This window comes from Armigeres subalbatus, chromosome 2 (genome assembly GCF_024139115.2).
Source record: "Armigeres subalbatus isolate Guangzhou_Male chromosome 2, GZ_Asu_2, whole genome shotgun sequence".
Classification (NCBI taxonomy): Eukaryota; Metazoa; Arthropoda; class Insecta; order Diptera; family Culicidae; genus Armigeres; species Armigeres subalbatus.
The window spans coordinates 243367682-243382523 of NC_085140.1; the positions used below are offsets into that span (position 1 = coordinate 243367682).

Here is a 14842-nt window from a genome sequence, read left to right on the forward strand (position 1 = left end):
TAATCACCGCTAGCATAATGCTTAATGCATGCTTACTAGTGGCGTGGCAAAAAATGGCTGAATATAATTATTTTGTCTATCCGATCCTGTGGCTCTTGAACGCCTTTCAGTGCAACATTGATGTACAAGAAAGGCAAAACCAAGTGTTTTCAGTTGCTAATAATTCATAACTGTGAACCAAATACCTCTGACTTACCAAAAGCTTTCGAATACTGCTACCAATGTCCATTGTAAATATGCGGAAAGACCTTGAAATGTCAACCAACCGAAACAAAACAAGAAACGAGTATAATCTAATTTATCAAAACTAAATATAAGAAAATTCCACCCGATCAAAACCGTACGTTTTAATTTATTCAACTATAATTGCTTACACACGTCATTCATTCAACTGTATCATTCACTCTGAAACCGGTAGCATTTATTGAAACATCCGTTGCATTGGGGAACTAGTTTGTCGCGTATAATTCTCTAACGAAGGCGATCGTTATTAGATCAGTTACAACGTTGGACGTTTCCAATTTGTCTTTCATATTGAAGAACAGCGTGCAGTAATAGCTTCAATAATCATATGAACATAATTAATCAATAATGTTAAACCTACAATGCAAGTTCGTCGTAGGACTGCACTACTTAGAGAGCTTTTCCAATCATGTCGATTTTTCTTCCGGCGCAGATAAACTGGTTTTCCACGATATCCATGGATCGTCGTCTCGATGAAACTTATTATTATGGAAAGGATAGCCCCTTGATTCATCGCGAAATTTGAAGTGCTGTTTGGGATCGAAGACATGATCGTGATGAAATTGATGATCCAGTACCCATGGCGGGGGAGGTCCGTCGAAAGGGTGGCTATTTGGTGGTGGTCCGAAGGGATGGTCATGATGACCACGATATCCATGAGATGGTTTTTGGTCATCCTTCACAGTATGATGTTGCCGATAATGATTTGGTTCATGGTAGTCACGGGAACCATCAAAACCAGGAGGATCGCGGTACCACTTTCCAGGCCCTGGAAAGAAAGATAATAAGGTAGAGGTTGGAAATAGGTTTGAGGGAAGGATAACTATAATGAATTCTTTCATGTCAAAAGATGTGCTAAAAACATATATTTTTGTGTGACAAACTGTTACTTTTCTAAACCCATTCCACCATATGCTGAACTAACCTGGCTTCCCTTCACTAAGAATTGCGAATGTATCTTTGTCGACAACAATTGTCCCGCCAGCCACTTTGATGGCAACACCTTCATCAGTAGCAGTTATTCCAGGGTTTGACTCAGGAGCGACTGTTGTAGACTCTTGTTCCTGGGTCAGCTGCTCTAAACTTTCATCATCATATTGATAGCTGTCGTTTATCTCAGAAACTTGTTCACGTTTATCATTTTCTTGTTTAGTAGTATTTGGCTGTTCCTGATCTGTTTCTTCTTTGTTTTCTTCTTTGCCTTCTTCTTCTTCTTCGTTTACTTCTTCTTTTTCTTCTTCTTTTTCTTCTTCCCTTTCTTCTTCCTTTTCTTCTTCCTTTTCTTCTTCCTTTTCTTCTTCTTCTTCTTTTTGTTCAATTAGCTCTGATTTAGATTGTTTCCCTTCTTCTACATCGGTAGCATTTTCATTCACTTCCTCTTCGTCATATACCCGGATCGTAGTATCAATTATAGAACGTTCCGTTGTTCCTTCATCACGCGATTTCGACTGATCATCATTTTCATGATTCACATCACTATTTGTAGCATTGTTTCGTACACTGTTATCATCATTAACATTATCCTCTGAGTCATCATCATAATCTGCTTGATCGATGTTCAAGGGGCTAGCAGTATGACCGGTGGCCCGGGGTTCCTCCTGAACATCAGCCGGTTCTTCGTCATCTTCGTACACTGGCGCTGGATCACGTGGACGAGTTATCTTCGAAGCCGTAACTTTCGGTTCTACGGTACTCGACTCTATCCGCTGCACAGACGCCGGTCGTTCGTCATCTTGATTTATTTGCCACAGGAAATCAATTTGCCTTTTCCCCTGTGGTGCCGGTGCGGACAACACCAGCGTCGCAAAACACAGAATTATTATTACCCTCATACTGCCAAACTGGCAATTCTCCCGAAACGGAGCTCACTTACAGGATGGCGCGCGGTCACCTATTTACGATCAACTGAGCCTCACAATTTTCGATAGTTAGTATTTATATACTTATTTCGAAACGATACTTCCTCACTGTGCTTACTAACTGGTAAAGTGTATGTGGTTGATGCTACACATTTAACCTAATCTAACATTCGCGTTGGGCGTATGATTCAAGAGAAGGATATGATGCGGTAACAAACGACTGGCCGTCGTATGGAGAATTATTTAGAGATCTGTCGATAGTTTGCCATCTGAAAACTGAAAAATAGTATGCAAAAACTAACCTTGACATAATATCGTGCCCATGGCACTTCTTACTACATGAAAATTTTCATCTTTAATGAATTTTGATAAAACTCTGAAAACTGTAATATTTTTCAGAGAATTCATATTTATATAAGTCTATGAAGAAATGTTGAAGAAAACAGTGTTAATTTATATATGAATAAGACTGGACTTCAGAACCATGCGGTTGACGGCATCTGTAATATTTAGTGTGGGTTTGATTCCCGACCTGATAAGTAAGAAACATATCATAAAACGAAAAAGCCCTCCCTGGTTTACTGGGTGTTGTATACATATCTTGCCCGTTGCCTAATGCTGGATGTTAAATGTTCTCTGGCTGAAGACGGGAATTTTATATTACGACCGTTTGAACTTTACATGTTAATTATAATTGGGTCCTAAAATGAAAAATCGATATTCGATTTTCTTTCAGGCAACGATGAAGTTAATCATCCTGAACGCGTCAGTTTTTCTTCCGAATCAAAAGTCGAAAAGAACATTGTTTAATTTGAAATTTCAAAATAGTAGAAAATTTTTCCTCGACATTTTCGGTCTTGTTCGACGTACGCAATAATATGATTCAAACGCACTAGCAAAACACCGCACAGCACTTGAATCAACCTTTGACAGTTAATATATGGGCCTAACGTTTCGGGCTGAGGGTTCAGTCAATCTGATATGTTGCCTTTTCAGCAATAGCAACCATTAATGAGGTAAGACATTAGGACCCAATCCCAAATTTAAATTGATTTGACGTACACTAGGGTCGCTTTCTACGCAATTTTTTACGCGCGAATTTTGGGATTAACGCGGTTTCAAATATCATTTGTATATCTCGAGGCAATATGAGAGTTTATCCATCGAGATCGATAAATAGATTTCAAAAATCGATTTTGACGCCATTTTAGAATCTATGATGGCGGACTAAAATTATGGATAATAACTATTTCGCGGGAATCTCAGCAATAAAATCATGCAATATGGGTGTCTGTCAGTCGAGATCGATGAATAGATTTCGAAAATCAGTTTTTGACGCCATTTTGAAATTCAAGATGGCTAACCAATATTCAAAATAATGCCATAATTTAGTCTTTGTTTTCTTACTGTGATTCCCTTAAATGTAGTTACAAATATCGCGGATTATCATTACGAACGACATTTTGCATATCTTGGCCTTTAAAGAGCTCGGCTCCGGGATTGGGCTGATGTAGCACGGTACGCTGGTTGTTATAAATTCTGTTCTCTTGGTAGAACGATTGAGAGCTTCTTCATCCCTCAGACCTTCTATTGCATCAAATTCTACTCCTTATTGACGCCTACTACTTTAGACTGCTCATTTAAGCTGTCTGCCACCTAATCCTTTGTTTTTTTTTAATCTTTATTAGTGAGGTTTTTAGCCCTAGGCTAGTTCACCTCAACAGTGTCATCATATCTTCGTTAGCTATTTTCATATATTCTAAATGTTTCTGTCATTTTACGGTTCAAAATTTTCTGTTTTTTTTTATTGTAGCAACCTGGGTGGTGCGAATAGAATCGATTTGGTTGTCAAACTGAAGCCAAACTTTTCTATTGTGCCGGAGCCAAACATTGAAGATTGTTGATAAGTGTTGTTATTATTTGGGAAAAAATTAAAATAAGCTTTGAGTTTTGTATTCTTTGTATTACACATAGTTTCACATTATATTTCGAAATTTCTGATTGAAGCAGAAATGTATGTAAACCATCGTAAAGTCATGTAGAGTCTCGCGCATTTATGCGCCCTCATACAGCATGGAAAGAGAAATTCGAAGAGCGGAAAATGTCAGCCAAGTAACTGCAAAATAATTTTGCTTATGGGATTGATTTCAAAATATCCCTCTACTCGCTTGACAATAGAAAAGCGGCTCTATCCGCAGCACTCAGGTAGCAACTACCGCGCAATCACATTACTAAACGCCGCCTTCAAGGTACCTACTCTCCCAAATTTTATGTCGCTTGCTAAAACCAATTGCAAGAGATTTCATGGGGCAGTACCAGGCGGAATTTATGGGTGAACGCTCTACCATGGACCAGGTGTTCGGCGTACGTCAGGTATTGCAGAAATGCCGCGAATACAACGTGCTCACACATCATCTATTTATAGCCGCATATAAAACAATCGATCGGGACCAGCAATGCACGAACACGGATTTCCGGATAAACTGATACGGTTGATCAAGGCGACTATGGATCGGGTGATGTGCGTAATTCGAGTTTCAGGAGTATTCTCGAGTCCCTTTGAATCGCGCAAATGGTTACGGCAAGGTGATACCTAGTCTTTCGTGTCTACTACCTATTCAACATAGCTGATCTCAATCGATTGTATCAAATTCCAAAAAACTTCATTCTAGTAGCACATCTACCACAGTAGCGACGATAAGGCGGATCATGAAGTTGGTTTCGTAATGATTGGTAAGCAGCAGCGTCAAATGATTATATGGAGGCCGGTAAGTGATCGTATCTAAATGTTGAGAATTAAGAGCAAATTTCTGGACTACATTTTGATCAATTCATACGCATCAAACAAATCCGATGATGTGAAGGACGAGTTTCTATGGGAGCATTGACAAGACCTATGTAGGATGCCCAAAGCACGACATGAAATTCATCAGATACTTGGTTGATAATACATAAGAAAACAAACGGAAAGGCTGATTTGATGTGGAGTGTCAAAAAGATACAGATGAGAAAAACCAGGCCAGGAGTTGTATGTTAGTGGCAGCTACACGCCAAAATAGTGAACGATATAAATAACTAAGGGCAGCTGAGAAAAAAATTCACCAGGGTAAGTACGACAGAAAAGTACTCTCGGAGGCAGAGTGAAGCTTTAACAGAAATGACAAAAAGGAGTTCTACAAAACGATCAACAAGATACGCAAGTAAAGCGCACCGACGCCAGTCATGATCAATGACAGCTCCGGAAATCTGTTGACCGACCGACCAGCGATGGTTACTAGGTGGGAGGAGCACTCTGAGTTATTGATGAACGGACAATCGAACAGAGAAGGCACAAATAGAATCAGGATTGAGGATGATGGACACTTAGTGGAGCCACCAACGCTAGACGAATTGAGAAAACTGTTCGAGAGCTGGAGAACGGCAAGGCTAAAGAAGGCAAGGGGAAGGAAGGAATCCCGGCCGAGTTTCTAAAAGTTGCGAGTGACCGGCTGAACGAAAGAATCCGAAACGAAAGCGATTGAAATGATTTGGGAGGAAGAAGAAATGCCTTCGAGCTGGCTTGATAGCCTCATATGTCTTATCTACAAGAAAGGGCACATACTCGATTGTGCTAATTATCGAGGTATAAGACTCATCAATATCGCCTACAAGGTAATCCCCTGATTTCTGTTTAACAGACTGCTTCCGTTTGCGGACACCTTTGACGGCGAATATCAAAGCGGTTTTCGAGAAGGACGATCAACAACGGACCAGGTGTTCATTCATTCAATCCATTCTGTTCATGGATTGAAGCAGGGCGATGCTATCTTCAATATCTCTCCTCGTTTGTCGGGTGAAGATCACTGCGTCCAGATTTTAGGACTATTGTGATATACCCTTTTACTGTGAAATACGCAAGTTATCTCAGTAACATGTTTGTCACTGAGATACCTTGGTATCGACTGAACTCAAGACCATCTATTATTGATGAATAGAGATCCTGAGTTACAGTATGTGACTCCCCCATTCTGGCGAGACTAGCTTTATGAAGCCAACCACGTCCTTGGGGATAAGATCCATATGTCAGCAGGCCCTAAAAGGGCTTGCTGAGAACTTCGAACCTACGTTGGGTGAGTGCACTGCAATAGCAGAGGATGTGTTCTGATGTTTCTCTCTCCTCGTCACAGAAGCGGCAATTTGAGGTTTGGATTGCTCCGATCTTTTGTAGATGGTATCTGCAGGGGCAGTGTCCAGTTATTAGACCGGTGTAGATGTTGAGATCCCTTTGTTGAGACCTAATAGTTGTTGGGTTTTCTTGGGGTTAATCGTTACGAGCCTTTTGGATTGGCTCGTATGGGGAAGTGCATTTCAGTTTGATGTGATTTGACTGACCATATATTTGTTCAGTTCCATTTTACAGAGCAGTCTGAGATCCCGCAGAAGGGCTCAGGGCCAATGAACCTTTCATTAGATCCATTCCTGGCTAGCTCATCAGCAATCTCGTTTCCTCTAGACCCGTATGTCCTGGGATCCAATATAGGTAGACTCGATTGCGTATGGATAAGTTTTCAAAGCCAGAATGCATTCCCACACTAGCTTTGAGTTACAAGTGTAGTTATTAAGCGGCTTAAGTGCCGCTTGGCTGTCAGAGAAAATACATATTTTGCAAATCTATACTTTCTCCTCAGGCATAATAACACGCATTCTAATATTGCATATATTTCCGCCTGAAATACTGTGGGCCACTGTCCTAAGTGGACAGAAATTTTTGTTGTAGGGCCATAGATTCCGGATCCTGTCAGATTATTCATTTTCGAACCATCTGTGAAGAAATTTATAGATTTTTTTCAAACACTAGGCCGCCTTCCTTACCACTCCTGGCGGGAAGGAATGAACACATCGTAAGGTAAGTCATAATTGACTACCGTTTCCATCCAGTCACTACAAATTCCTATTGCGGGATTTATGGCAAATTCATTTAATATGCTGAGGTGACCCGTAAGGTCTCCCGACAGCAGTGTTTTTGTTCTCTTTAACCTTAGAGCACTTTTTTCCGCTTCCAGCTTTATGAATTGATCTAACCGGGGCAGGTGAAGCATTGCGTCTAGGGCCAAAGTGGGTGTACTACGAACTGCACCAGTGATGGCTATGCATGCGGTGCGTTGGATTTTGTTGAGCTTAGCCCTTGCAGCAGCCTCATTAGTTTTAGGCCACCAGACAAGGGAAGCGTAAGTTGTCCTGGGACGGACAATGGTTTTATATATCCACATGATCATACTTGGTTTTAGGCCCCATCTTTTACCAAGGGTTTTGAACAAACCCAAAGTGTATTGAGACCTTTCTGCACAACTGATTGGAGATGAGAGTTCCAATTAAGCTTTGCGTCGAGTATGACACCTAGATATTTTACTTCACTTGAATAAACTAATTGTGTTTGATTCAAGAAAAGGGGTTTCAGTTGTACCTTTCTCCGTTTGGTGAAAGGGATAATGGAAGTTTTTGTAGGATTTATGCCTAGTTGATACTTTTGACACCAGGAAAAAGTGTGATTTAGGGCAGATTGTATTCTTTCCACGATAACACTTTCGAATTTGCCTCGTACAATAATGACAACGTCATCAGCATATCCAACCACTTCGAAGCCTCTTCTCTCTAAGCTGTCTAGAAGCTCATCCACCACCAGTGACCACAACAAAGGAGAAAGCACTCCGCCTTGCGGACACCCCTTGTTGCTTTAACAGTGATGTATGAACCGCTAAGCTCAGAGGAGATTTTCCGATTAGCTAGCATAGCATGTACCCAGGTAACAATGCATGGGTCGAATTTTCTCCTCAACATTGCTGACCCTATAGACGAATAAGAAGCGTTATCGAATGCGCCCTCAATATCAAGAAATGCTACAAGAGCAATTTCTTTTGCATTAAGTATTTTTTCGATTTTTTGAACTACCGTATGTAGTGCCGAGATCGTAGATTTTCCACTTTGATAAGCGAATTGGTTTTTTGACAAAGGCATTAATTTTCATAAATTTGTGATTTATGTACTCGCATAGTACCTTTTCCATAATTTTGAGCATTACAGAGGATAAACTTATCGGCCTGAATGCTTTGGGGTTGGTTTTATCTCTCTTGCCTGCCTTCGGAATGAAGACAGCCCGGATTTGACGCCAATCGTTAGGTATGTGCCCCAAAATCAGACTCGCCTTAAAAATCTCAACCAAGGGTGGAACCAGTGTTTTCTCCTCTTTTGGATCAACGCTGGAAATATTCCATCCATGCCAGGAGACTTAAATGGCTCGAAAGATCTCACAGCCCTCTCAACCCTGGCCCGAGTGAAAGCTTCCTTTGCAACCTTTATTGCGTCTTTTTAGACCCAGAAACCCATGATTGGATCTCTTGTGGATCTGAGACAGCAATTCCAGTGCCTTGGTCGCCGATGCTCGACTCAGGGATTGAATCAGGAAGTGGATCTTTAACAATCCGCTCACTGTACCGCCAGGCTCTACCGTGCGCGAACCATCCGTCTTACGGAGGATACCCACACCATTGGAGTGGTCTTTTGAAAGAGTTTTTTAGAGTCTGGCCACTACGGGTGTATTCTCTATGCTTTCACACATTAGAATCCACGATTTCCGTTTGGCTGACCTTATTTCTTTGTTGTAGTTCGTCAGGGCCTTTCTGTATAGGCTCCAATCGCCGGTTCGCTTAGCACGATTGAACTCCCTACGCGCAGTTTTCCTAAGCTTCTCAAGAGTTTTATTCCACCATGGAACGTCTCTACTCGAACTAGTTGATTTAGTTGGACAGCTCTCTTGGTAGACGTTAAGGATTTTGTTTTTAATGGATTTGGACGCATCTTCCAATTGTGTTATGGACTTGATGTGACTTTCTATGATGTACTCTTCGGATCGTAGGATAGCTGAGTAGGATTCCCAATCAGTTTCCTTAGGATCTTTAAACGTTTTTTCCATCGTTAGACCCCCTTCCCATTCGAAGATGATGTGTTTATGGTCTGACATTGATATTTCTTCAGAAACATGCCAGTTTTTTATTTTATCAGAGATAGACCGACTACATAGAGTCAAGTCCAAAACTTCCTGACGAATGGAGTTTTCAAACGTGGGCTTGTCACCAACATTACAAATGTCAATGTTCTTGGAAGAGAGAAACTGTAACAGGTACTCACCTCTGGTGTTTATATTGGTACTTCCCCATACGGTGTGATGTGCATTTGCGTCGCACCCTATGACGAAGGGGATGTTGTGTCGGTGGCTGTAGGCTACGAGCGCAGCTATTTCTGGAGGAGGGATTTCGTCCACGTCACCTGGGAAGTATGCCGAGACCACCAAGATCTCTACTCCCTCTGGCGGAAGGTACCTCCATCCTGACCGCTACGATGTCCCTTTTATGAATTCTGCAATCGGCAAGTATTTACAGTTGTTATGTCCTCCAATACCCGCTCTAGGAGAAAGCTGGCTGTCCTCATATACCAACTTACATGAGTGTCGTGGAATACCTTGTATTCTGGATTTATTGACCCATGGCTCTTGAATGAGGGCCACGGTTAAATTCTCTTTGGTGAACCTCCGACAGAGCACACCCGTGGCGCTCTCAGCATGGTGGAGGTTCACTTGCAGAACTTTAGTCGCCATTTCCGGGTTCCCGCTTTTTCCGGACGACGACTGTCCGGCTTTGGATGTTGCGGATCATCAGGATGTCGTATGGTATTACAGTCTGGGTTTTCTCTCTTCCCTGTAGCAACCTGGCCCGCCAGTTTCGCCTCTGTGGTCAAACTGTCGCTTTTTGCACCCCTTTGCCCTGTTTAGATACCTTTGGTTTGGTACCACTAGAGCAGGGGTCGCATGTAAGCTTCGAGCTTTTCCTTTAGAGGCGGACAGACTAGCCTTTATGGTGCTTTTGGGGTGAGATTTACTAACCTCGCTCGAACCGGAGGCTTCCTCAGATTTCTCTTGGGTCGGCCTTCCAGTTAGCCGAACCTCGCCCGAACAGGAGGCCTCCTCAGATTGCTCTTGGGTCGGCCTTCCAGTCGTATTGGCGGTAGCGGCAGTCGGTTGATCTGTAATCTTCCTTAGTTGGATTTCACCAAATCGGTAGTTGAGGGTGTATTTGGACTTCTTCAACTTTTCCATCGACGCACCCTCTACTGTGAAGATCCATTCAGCATGAATATATTTCAGAATGGATCGTTTCACAATACGCCAATTAGTTGTTGTGATGTCATTTTGGCTTTCTATGAGAGCCTTTATTCGGTCGTCATCATAGCTGGAGCTTTGTGGGAAGAATGCTCGGATCATCTCTGGACGTGGAATCGCCACTTCGTCCATTGCCATCAGCTCTGCACCTTCCCAGGGTTTCATGGATGGGGATATTCTCTTTAACCACTCAGCAGTCTCTTGATCCTTACAGATTAGAACCATGTAGCCGGATTTGTAGAGGAGGTTGATGAATTTGGGTTTTATCGGCTCGTTTCGCTGTTGAACTACTCTGAGCAGGAGTGCTTCTTGTAGAAGGTCTAGCTGGGCTGTAGTGAGTTGGACGGTGGGAAAGTCTTTGGGTATTATCCCGACCTTCACGCTTTTGGCCATATCACTGTAGCTGATACCAGCTGTTTTCCTCATGGGTGGGTTTTGTTGTCCAGACACGTTTTTCTGAGGCGCGCGGTTTGAGGACTGTTGGGCGCGCTCTCTCGGATCCAGATGGTGCTTCACCCTTTTTTGTTTGGGGTCCTCTCGAGCGTTTTGAGGAAGTGGGCTCGCTCTCCTCTTCAATATGCTATTCAACATAGCTCCTGACGGTGCAATTGGCTTTTCCCGTCGGAAAGTTATATTCGCTCAATCGATTCTTTATTTTATTTAAGGTCACCATTCCCAAAGAGCTCATAGTTTTTGACACCTCAAAGTAAATTTCTAAAATTTTAAACGAAAAATAAAAAAAAATGCTGTTTTTCAAGATTGGGCTAACATTTGCCCGACTTTGAACGAACATCGGGTGCATTTTTCAGACCGGTTCACACGTGCAGCACTTTTTCGGGTTTTGTTTTCGATTTTTAAAATAGGGTAACTGTACCAGTTTGGGCCATGTTCCTAATTTGGTCAGCTTCTCGCATAACTCCAAAAATAAAGCAATTTTCGTAGGTTTTATTAGCTCTAACAGAGGATATATCCCTTATCCTTCTTCGCTGTTGAAACTGATCGATATTTCTAGGAAAATATGCATTTTCAGGGTTGGCCAAAACCGGTACACTTCCCCTAGTTAGAGGCTTCAAAAGATATGGGCTCTTCGAGAAAGTTGACATTAAATAAGACAAATAATCGACAGGGATGATAAAACGAGATACAATTTTTGACGTGAAAGGTCAATTTGATGATCAGGTGTGCAAAGAAACGGAACCACCATCATCAAGTCTTACATGCTCCTTGGTTTTGGGAATTATATCGACGGATGTCGGATGGTTTAGATCGAAAAGCAGTTCAGAAGGCTTTCGTGCCTTTTAAACGGGAGACTTAAAGAATTAGGAATAATCAAACATTTGTGATTGTCGAAGAATTCAAATATCTTGGAACACTCGTTACATGTGATAATAGAGTTTCCATCCCGGGACAAAAAATCCCGGGATTTAGGAAAATTCGGGATTTCTCGATTCCCGGGATATTATTTTTGAAATCCCTAAAATCCCGGGATACCCGGGACAAAGAATACTGTTTCATTTCCGTTTCGCAAACAGTGTAATTTTTCTTCTAACAAAAGTTTGTTTTGAACGCGAAACCCAACTTAGGACTTAGGACTCGGCGATCATATATTCCAAAAGGGTACTCTACCTTCCGAGAAAAACTTGAATATTATTGGATTCTTGAAGTCGTTTTTTTTTTTCGAAAGAATCGATTCAAAATTTGAAATCTTTATTATCTGGCCTTTCTAAAATATGAACTTTACCCCTGAACATTGAATAAAATCGTTTTTAAATCAAAAAATAAGCTTTCTAAGGAAACATAAAAAAATCCCGGGATTTCCCGGGATATACGAATAAGTTCATCCCGAATCCCGGGACAACGAAAATGGCCGGGAAATGGAAACTCTATGTGATAATGACGTTAGCCACGGACAGAGATGCATCTGAACACGAGAACGCGTGTTCGTGTTCAAAACGTTCTGAACACTGCACACTGTTCAAGAGCACTGACCTAACTTACCAACTTGTATCCTAGGAAAACAAATTCAAACGACGGCATGCTACACATTTTTCGGCTGGTAATGGAACACGTGTGCATCTAACGGATAGAAATCAAGCATGTTCGTATATTTTTGCATAGTTCCAAATCTATGGTATCTTAGTTACCATGATCCTTTTGCTTGCGTACCAACCCAGTGCACACTGTACTGTGTTCAGAGTTCAAAACTAAGAACACCAAGGCACGCTCTTGGCTCATGTTCTGTTCAGGATGCATCTCTGGCCACGGGGTGAAAAGACATGTTATAGCTGCAAGTAAGACTTTCTAAGGTTTGCACAGCCAGCTAAAGTCTCACAGCCTACCGACACGGACAAAACTAGCTCTGCTCTTCTTCCATGGCTCCACATTACAACTGGAATTTGTCCTGCTTTTCTAATTAGTGTTCTATTAGCTTTTCTACAGTTATTAATTGAAAGCTTTCTATGCCCGCCAATGCATGAGTATGTATCTTGTGTGGCAAGTACAATGGATACACTATGCCCAGGGAGTCAAGAATGTTTCCCACCCGAAACATTCTGGACCGAACTGAGAATCGAACTCGCAATCTCCGAATTGGCGATTGCCAATTGAAGCCTTGAAGCCGTGGCTAACTAGAGACCCTACATGCTACTTGGTTTTGCGGATAACATCGACATCATTGGTGTAGATCACAGAGCAGTGGAAGAGGCTTTCGTGCCTTTTAAAAGGGATACTGAAAGAATCGGACTGATCATAAACTCTGACAAAACTAAGTGGTGGCTGGCAGAGAACTTGGCAGTCCAAACGGAGTTGGTCCCGAGGTGAAAATGGATGGATGCGATCTGAGGTTGTCCATGAATTCCATAGCTCTGTACACATCGTTGATTCGTCCAGTATACCTGTACGGCCATGAAGCATGGACGAAAGATGCAGACTATAGATTGCTCGGAGTGTTTGATTGTAAAATACTGTGCTCAATACTTGGCAGCGTAGTGGAAAATGGTGAATGACGGTATAGAGACCAGCAAAAGTTATGTTTGCCAGAGAACCTGGAAGAGGACGTCGGCTCCTGGGTTGAATCCGCATTCGCTGGCTCACCGGGACATAAAAAAAGCCAACTGCTGACATAATTTCAATTTTGCTTTTAAAAATATACAAATAATCGCAGCTGGAAAATATAACAACAAATACCTCACCATATTTGTTGCAGATAAAATTGCATGCAACATTGTCCTTATCTTATGTAGATAAGGACAAAAACATTATCGTTAGTCTCTATTGTTGCTTGTTTTTTTTGCGTTTTTTAGCAACAATTACACTGCCAGTAACCGCATAGTTGTCCCATCTTTGCTAGGTTTCCTATACATAAAGGACAGTTATACGACTACAGGCAGTACACTTCTTGAAAGTTTTAATAGGGAAAGATGTGCATAAAGAGTCTCTTCTGAAATCGTATAGTTTTACGATTGTTACATGATCTTTATAGGCTGCAAAATGGTGGGTTGACATCAAGGAAGCGCCCAACATAGCTCTGGTCCCCACAAGTTCCTATCTCACGCTTCTATGGGGCGACCGACAAAAGACCGCCAGCTAAAGGTTGTGTACTTTGCTGGTAGTGCAGCCTGGACACTGCTGTCCTTCTGACTCTAAGTGAGAAGGTACGCCTCAAGCGTCTGTTCACCATGAGGTGCGGCTCATACAGCGTGTGCCTGGTACCCAGTAGCTGATTAACGAAATGTTATATCGCGTCAGCTATACCTAAGGTGGCAGCCCCATCAGCACGATGTAGTTAACGCGACCCCGGTAAAGTAGCTTACTGAAGCCTCTCAAATACCACGAAAAATGGAGATAGAATAAAAAGAGAACGTTATTTTTGGCAACTGACCCAGACGAAATAAGGACTATGATTGGAAACTCGGTACCTGGAATGTCAGGACCCTAAATGAACCTTCTGGCTCATGAACTACAGGAGGTTGGAGTGAACGTGGCCGCTATTCAGGAAGTTCGATGGCCTAGGGGAAGTTCGATGGCGGGGCAAATTCTTCAATTACAGCCTTATCATCGTCTACGCACCGACAAACGATAAATCCGACGACGTGAAGGACACGTTTTATGAATGTCTTGAAAAGCCTATGGAGGGTTCCCAAAGCATGACGTGAAAATAGTTATCGGAGACGCTAACGCTAGGGAGAGCCTTCACTCCGCTACAAATGACAACGGCCTACGGCTAGCAAATTTCGCTGCTGCCAGAGGGATGGCCATCAAAGCACACCTGGAGACACCCAAATGGTGAAACTTGCAACCAGATAGACCATGTTCTGGTGGATGGGCGCCATTTATCGGCTGTTATCGATGTGCAGACATTCAGAGGTCCGAACATTGACTCTGATCACTACCTCGATGTCAGTTAAATTCGATCACGGTTGTCAACTGTATCGAACTAAAGATCACAGCGAACGGCGCGTTGCAATATCTAGTGATTGTCGGCGGAAGGTGTATCGGCTGAGTACCGCCAGAAGCTCGACGAACGGATAAGTGCAATCAACGTTAGCGA

At 42.3% G+C, this 14842-nt stretch overlaps 1 protein-coding gene across 1 annotated transcript; it reads right to left on the reverse strand.

Annotated features, from left to right (window-relative positions):
- Positions 1–332: 332 nt before the first annotated feature.
- Positions 333–2222, reverse strand: LOC134216108 (VID27-like protein). The gene is made up of 2 exons (XM_062695106.1): positions 1169–2222; positions 333–1012 (listed from the first exon to the last, which is right to left on the reverse strand). Exons 1-2 carry the CDS (start codon positions 2073–2075, stop codon positions 651–653), a joined length of 1269 nt encoding a protein of 422 aa, XP_062551090.1. The 5' UTR covers positions 2076–2222; the 3' UTR covers positions 333–650.
- Positions 2223–14842: the final 12620 nt, after the last annotated feature.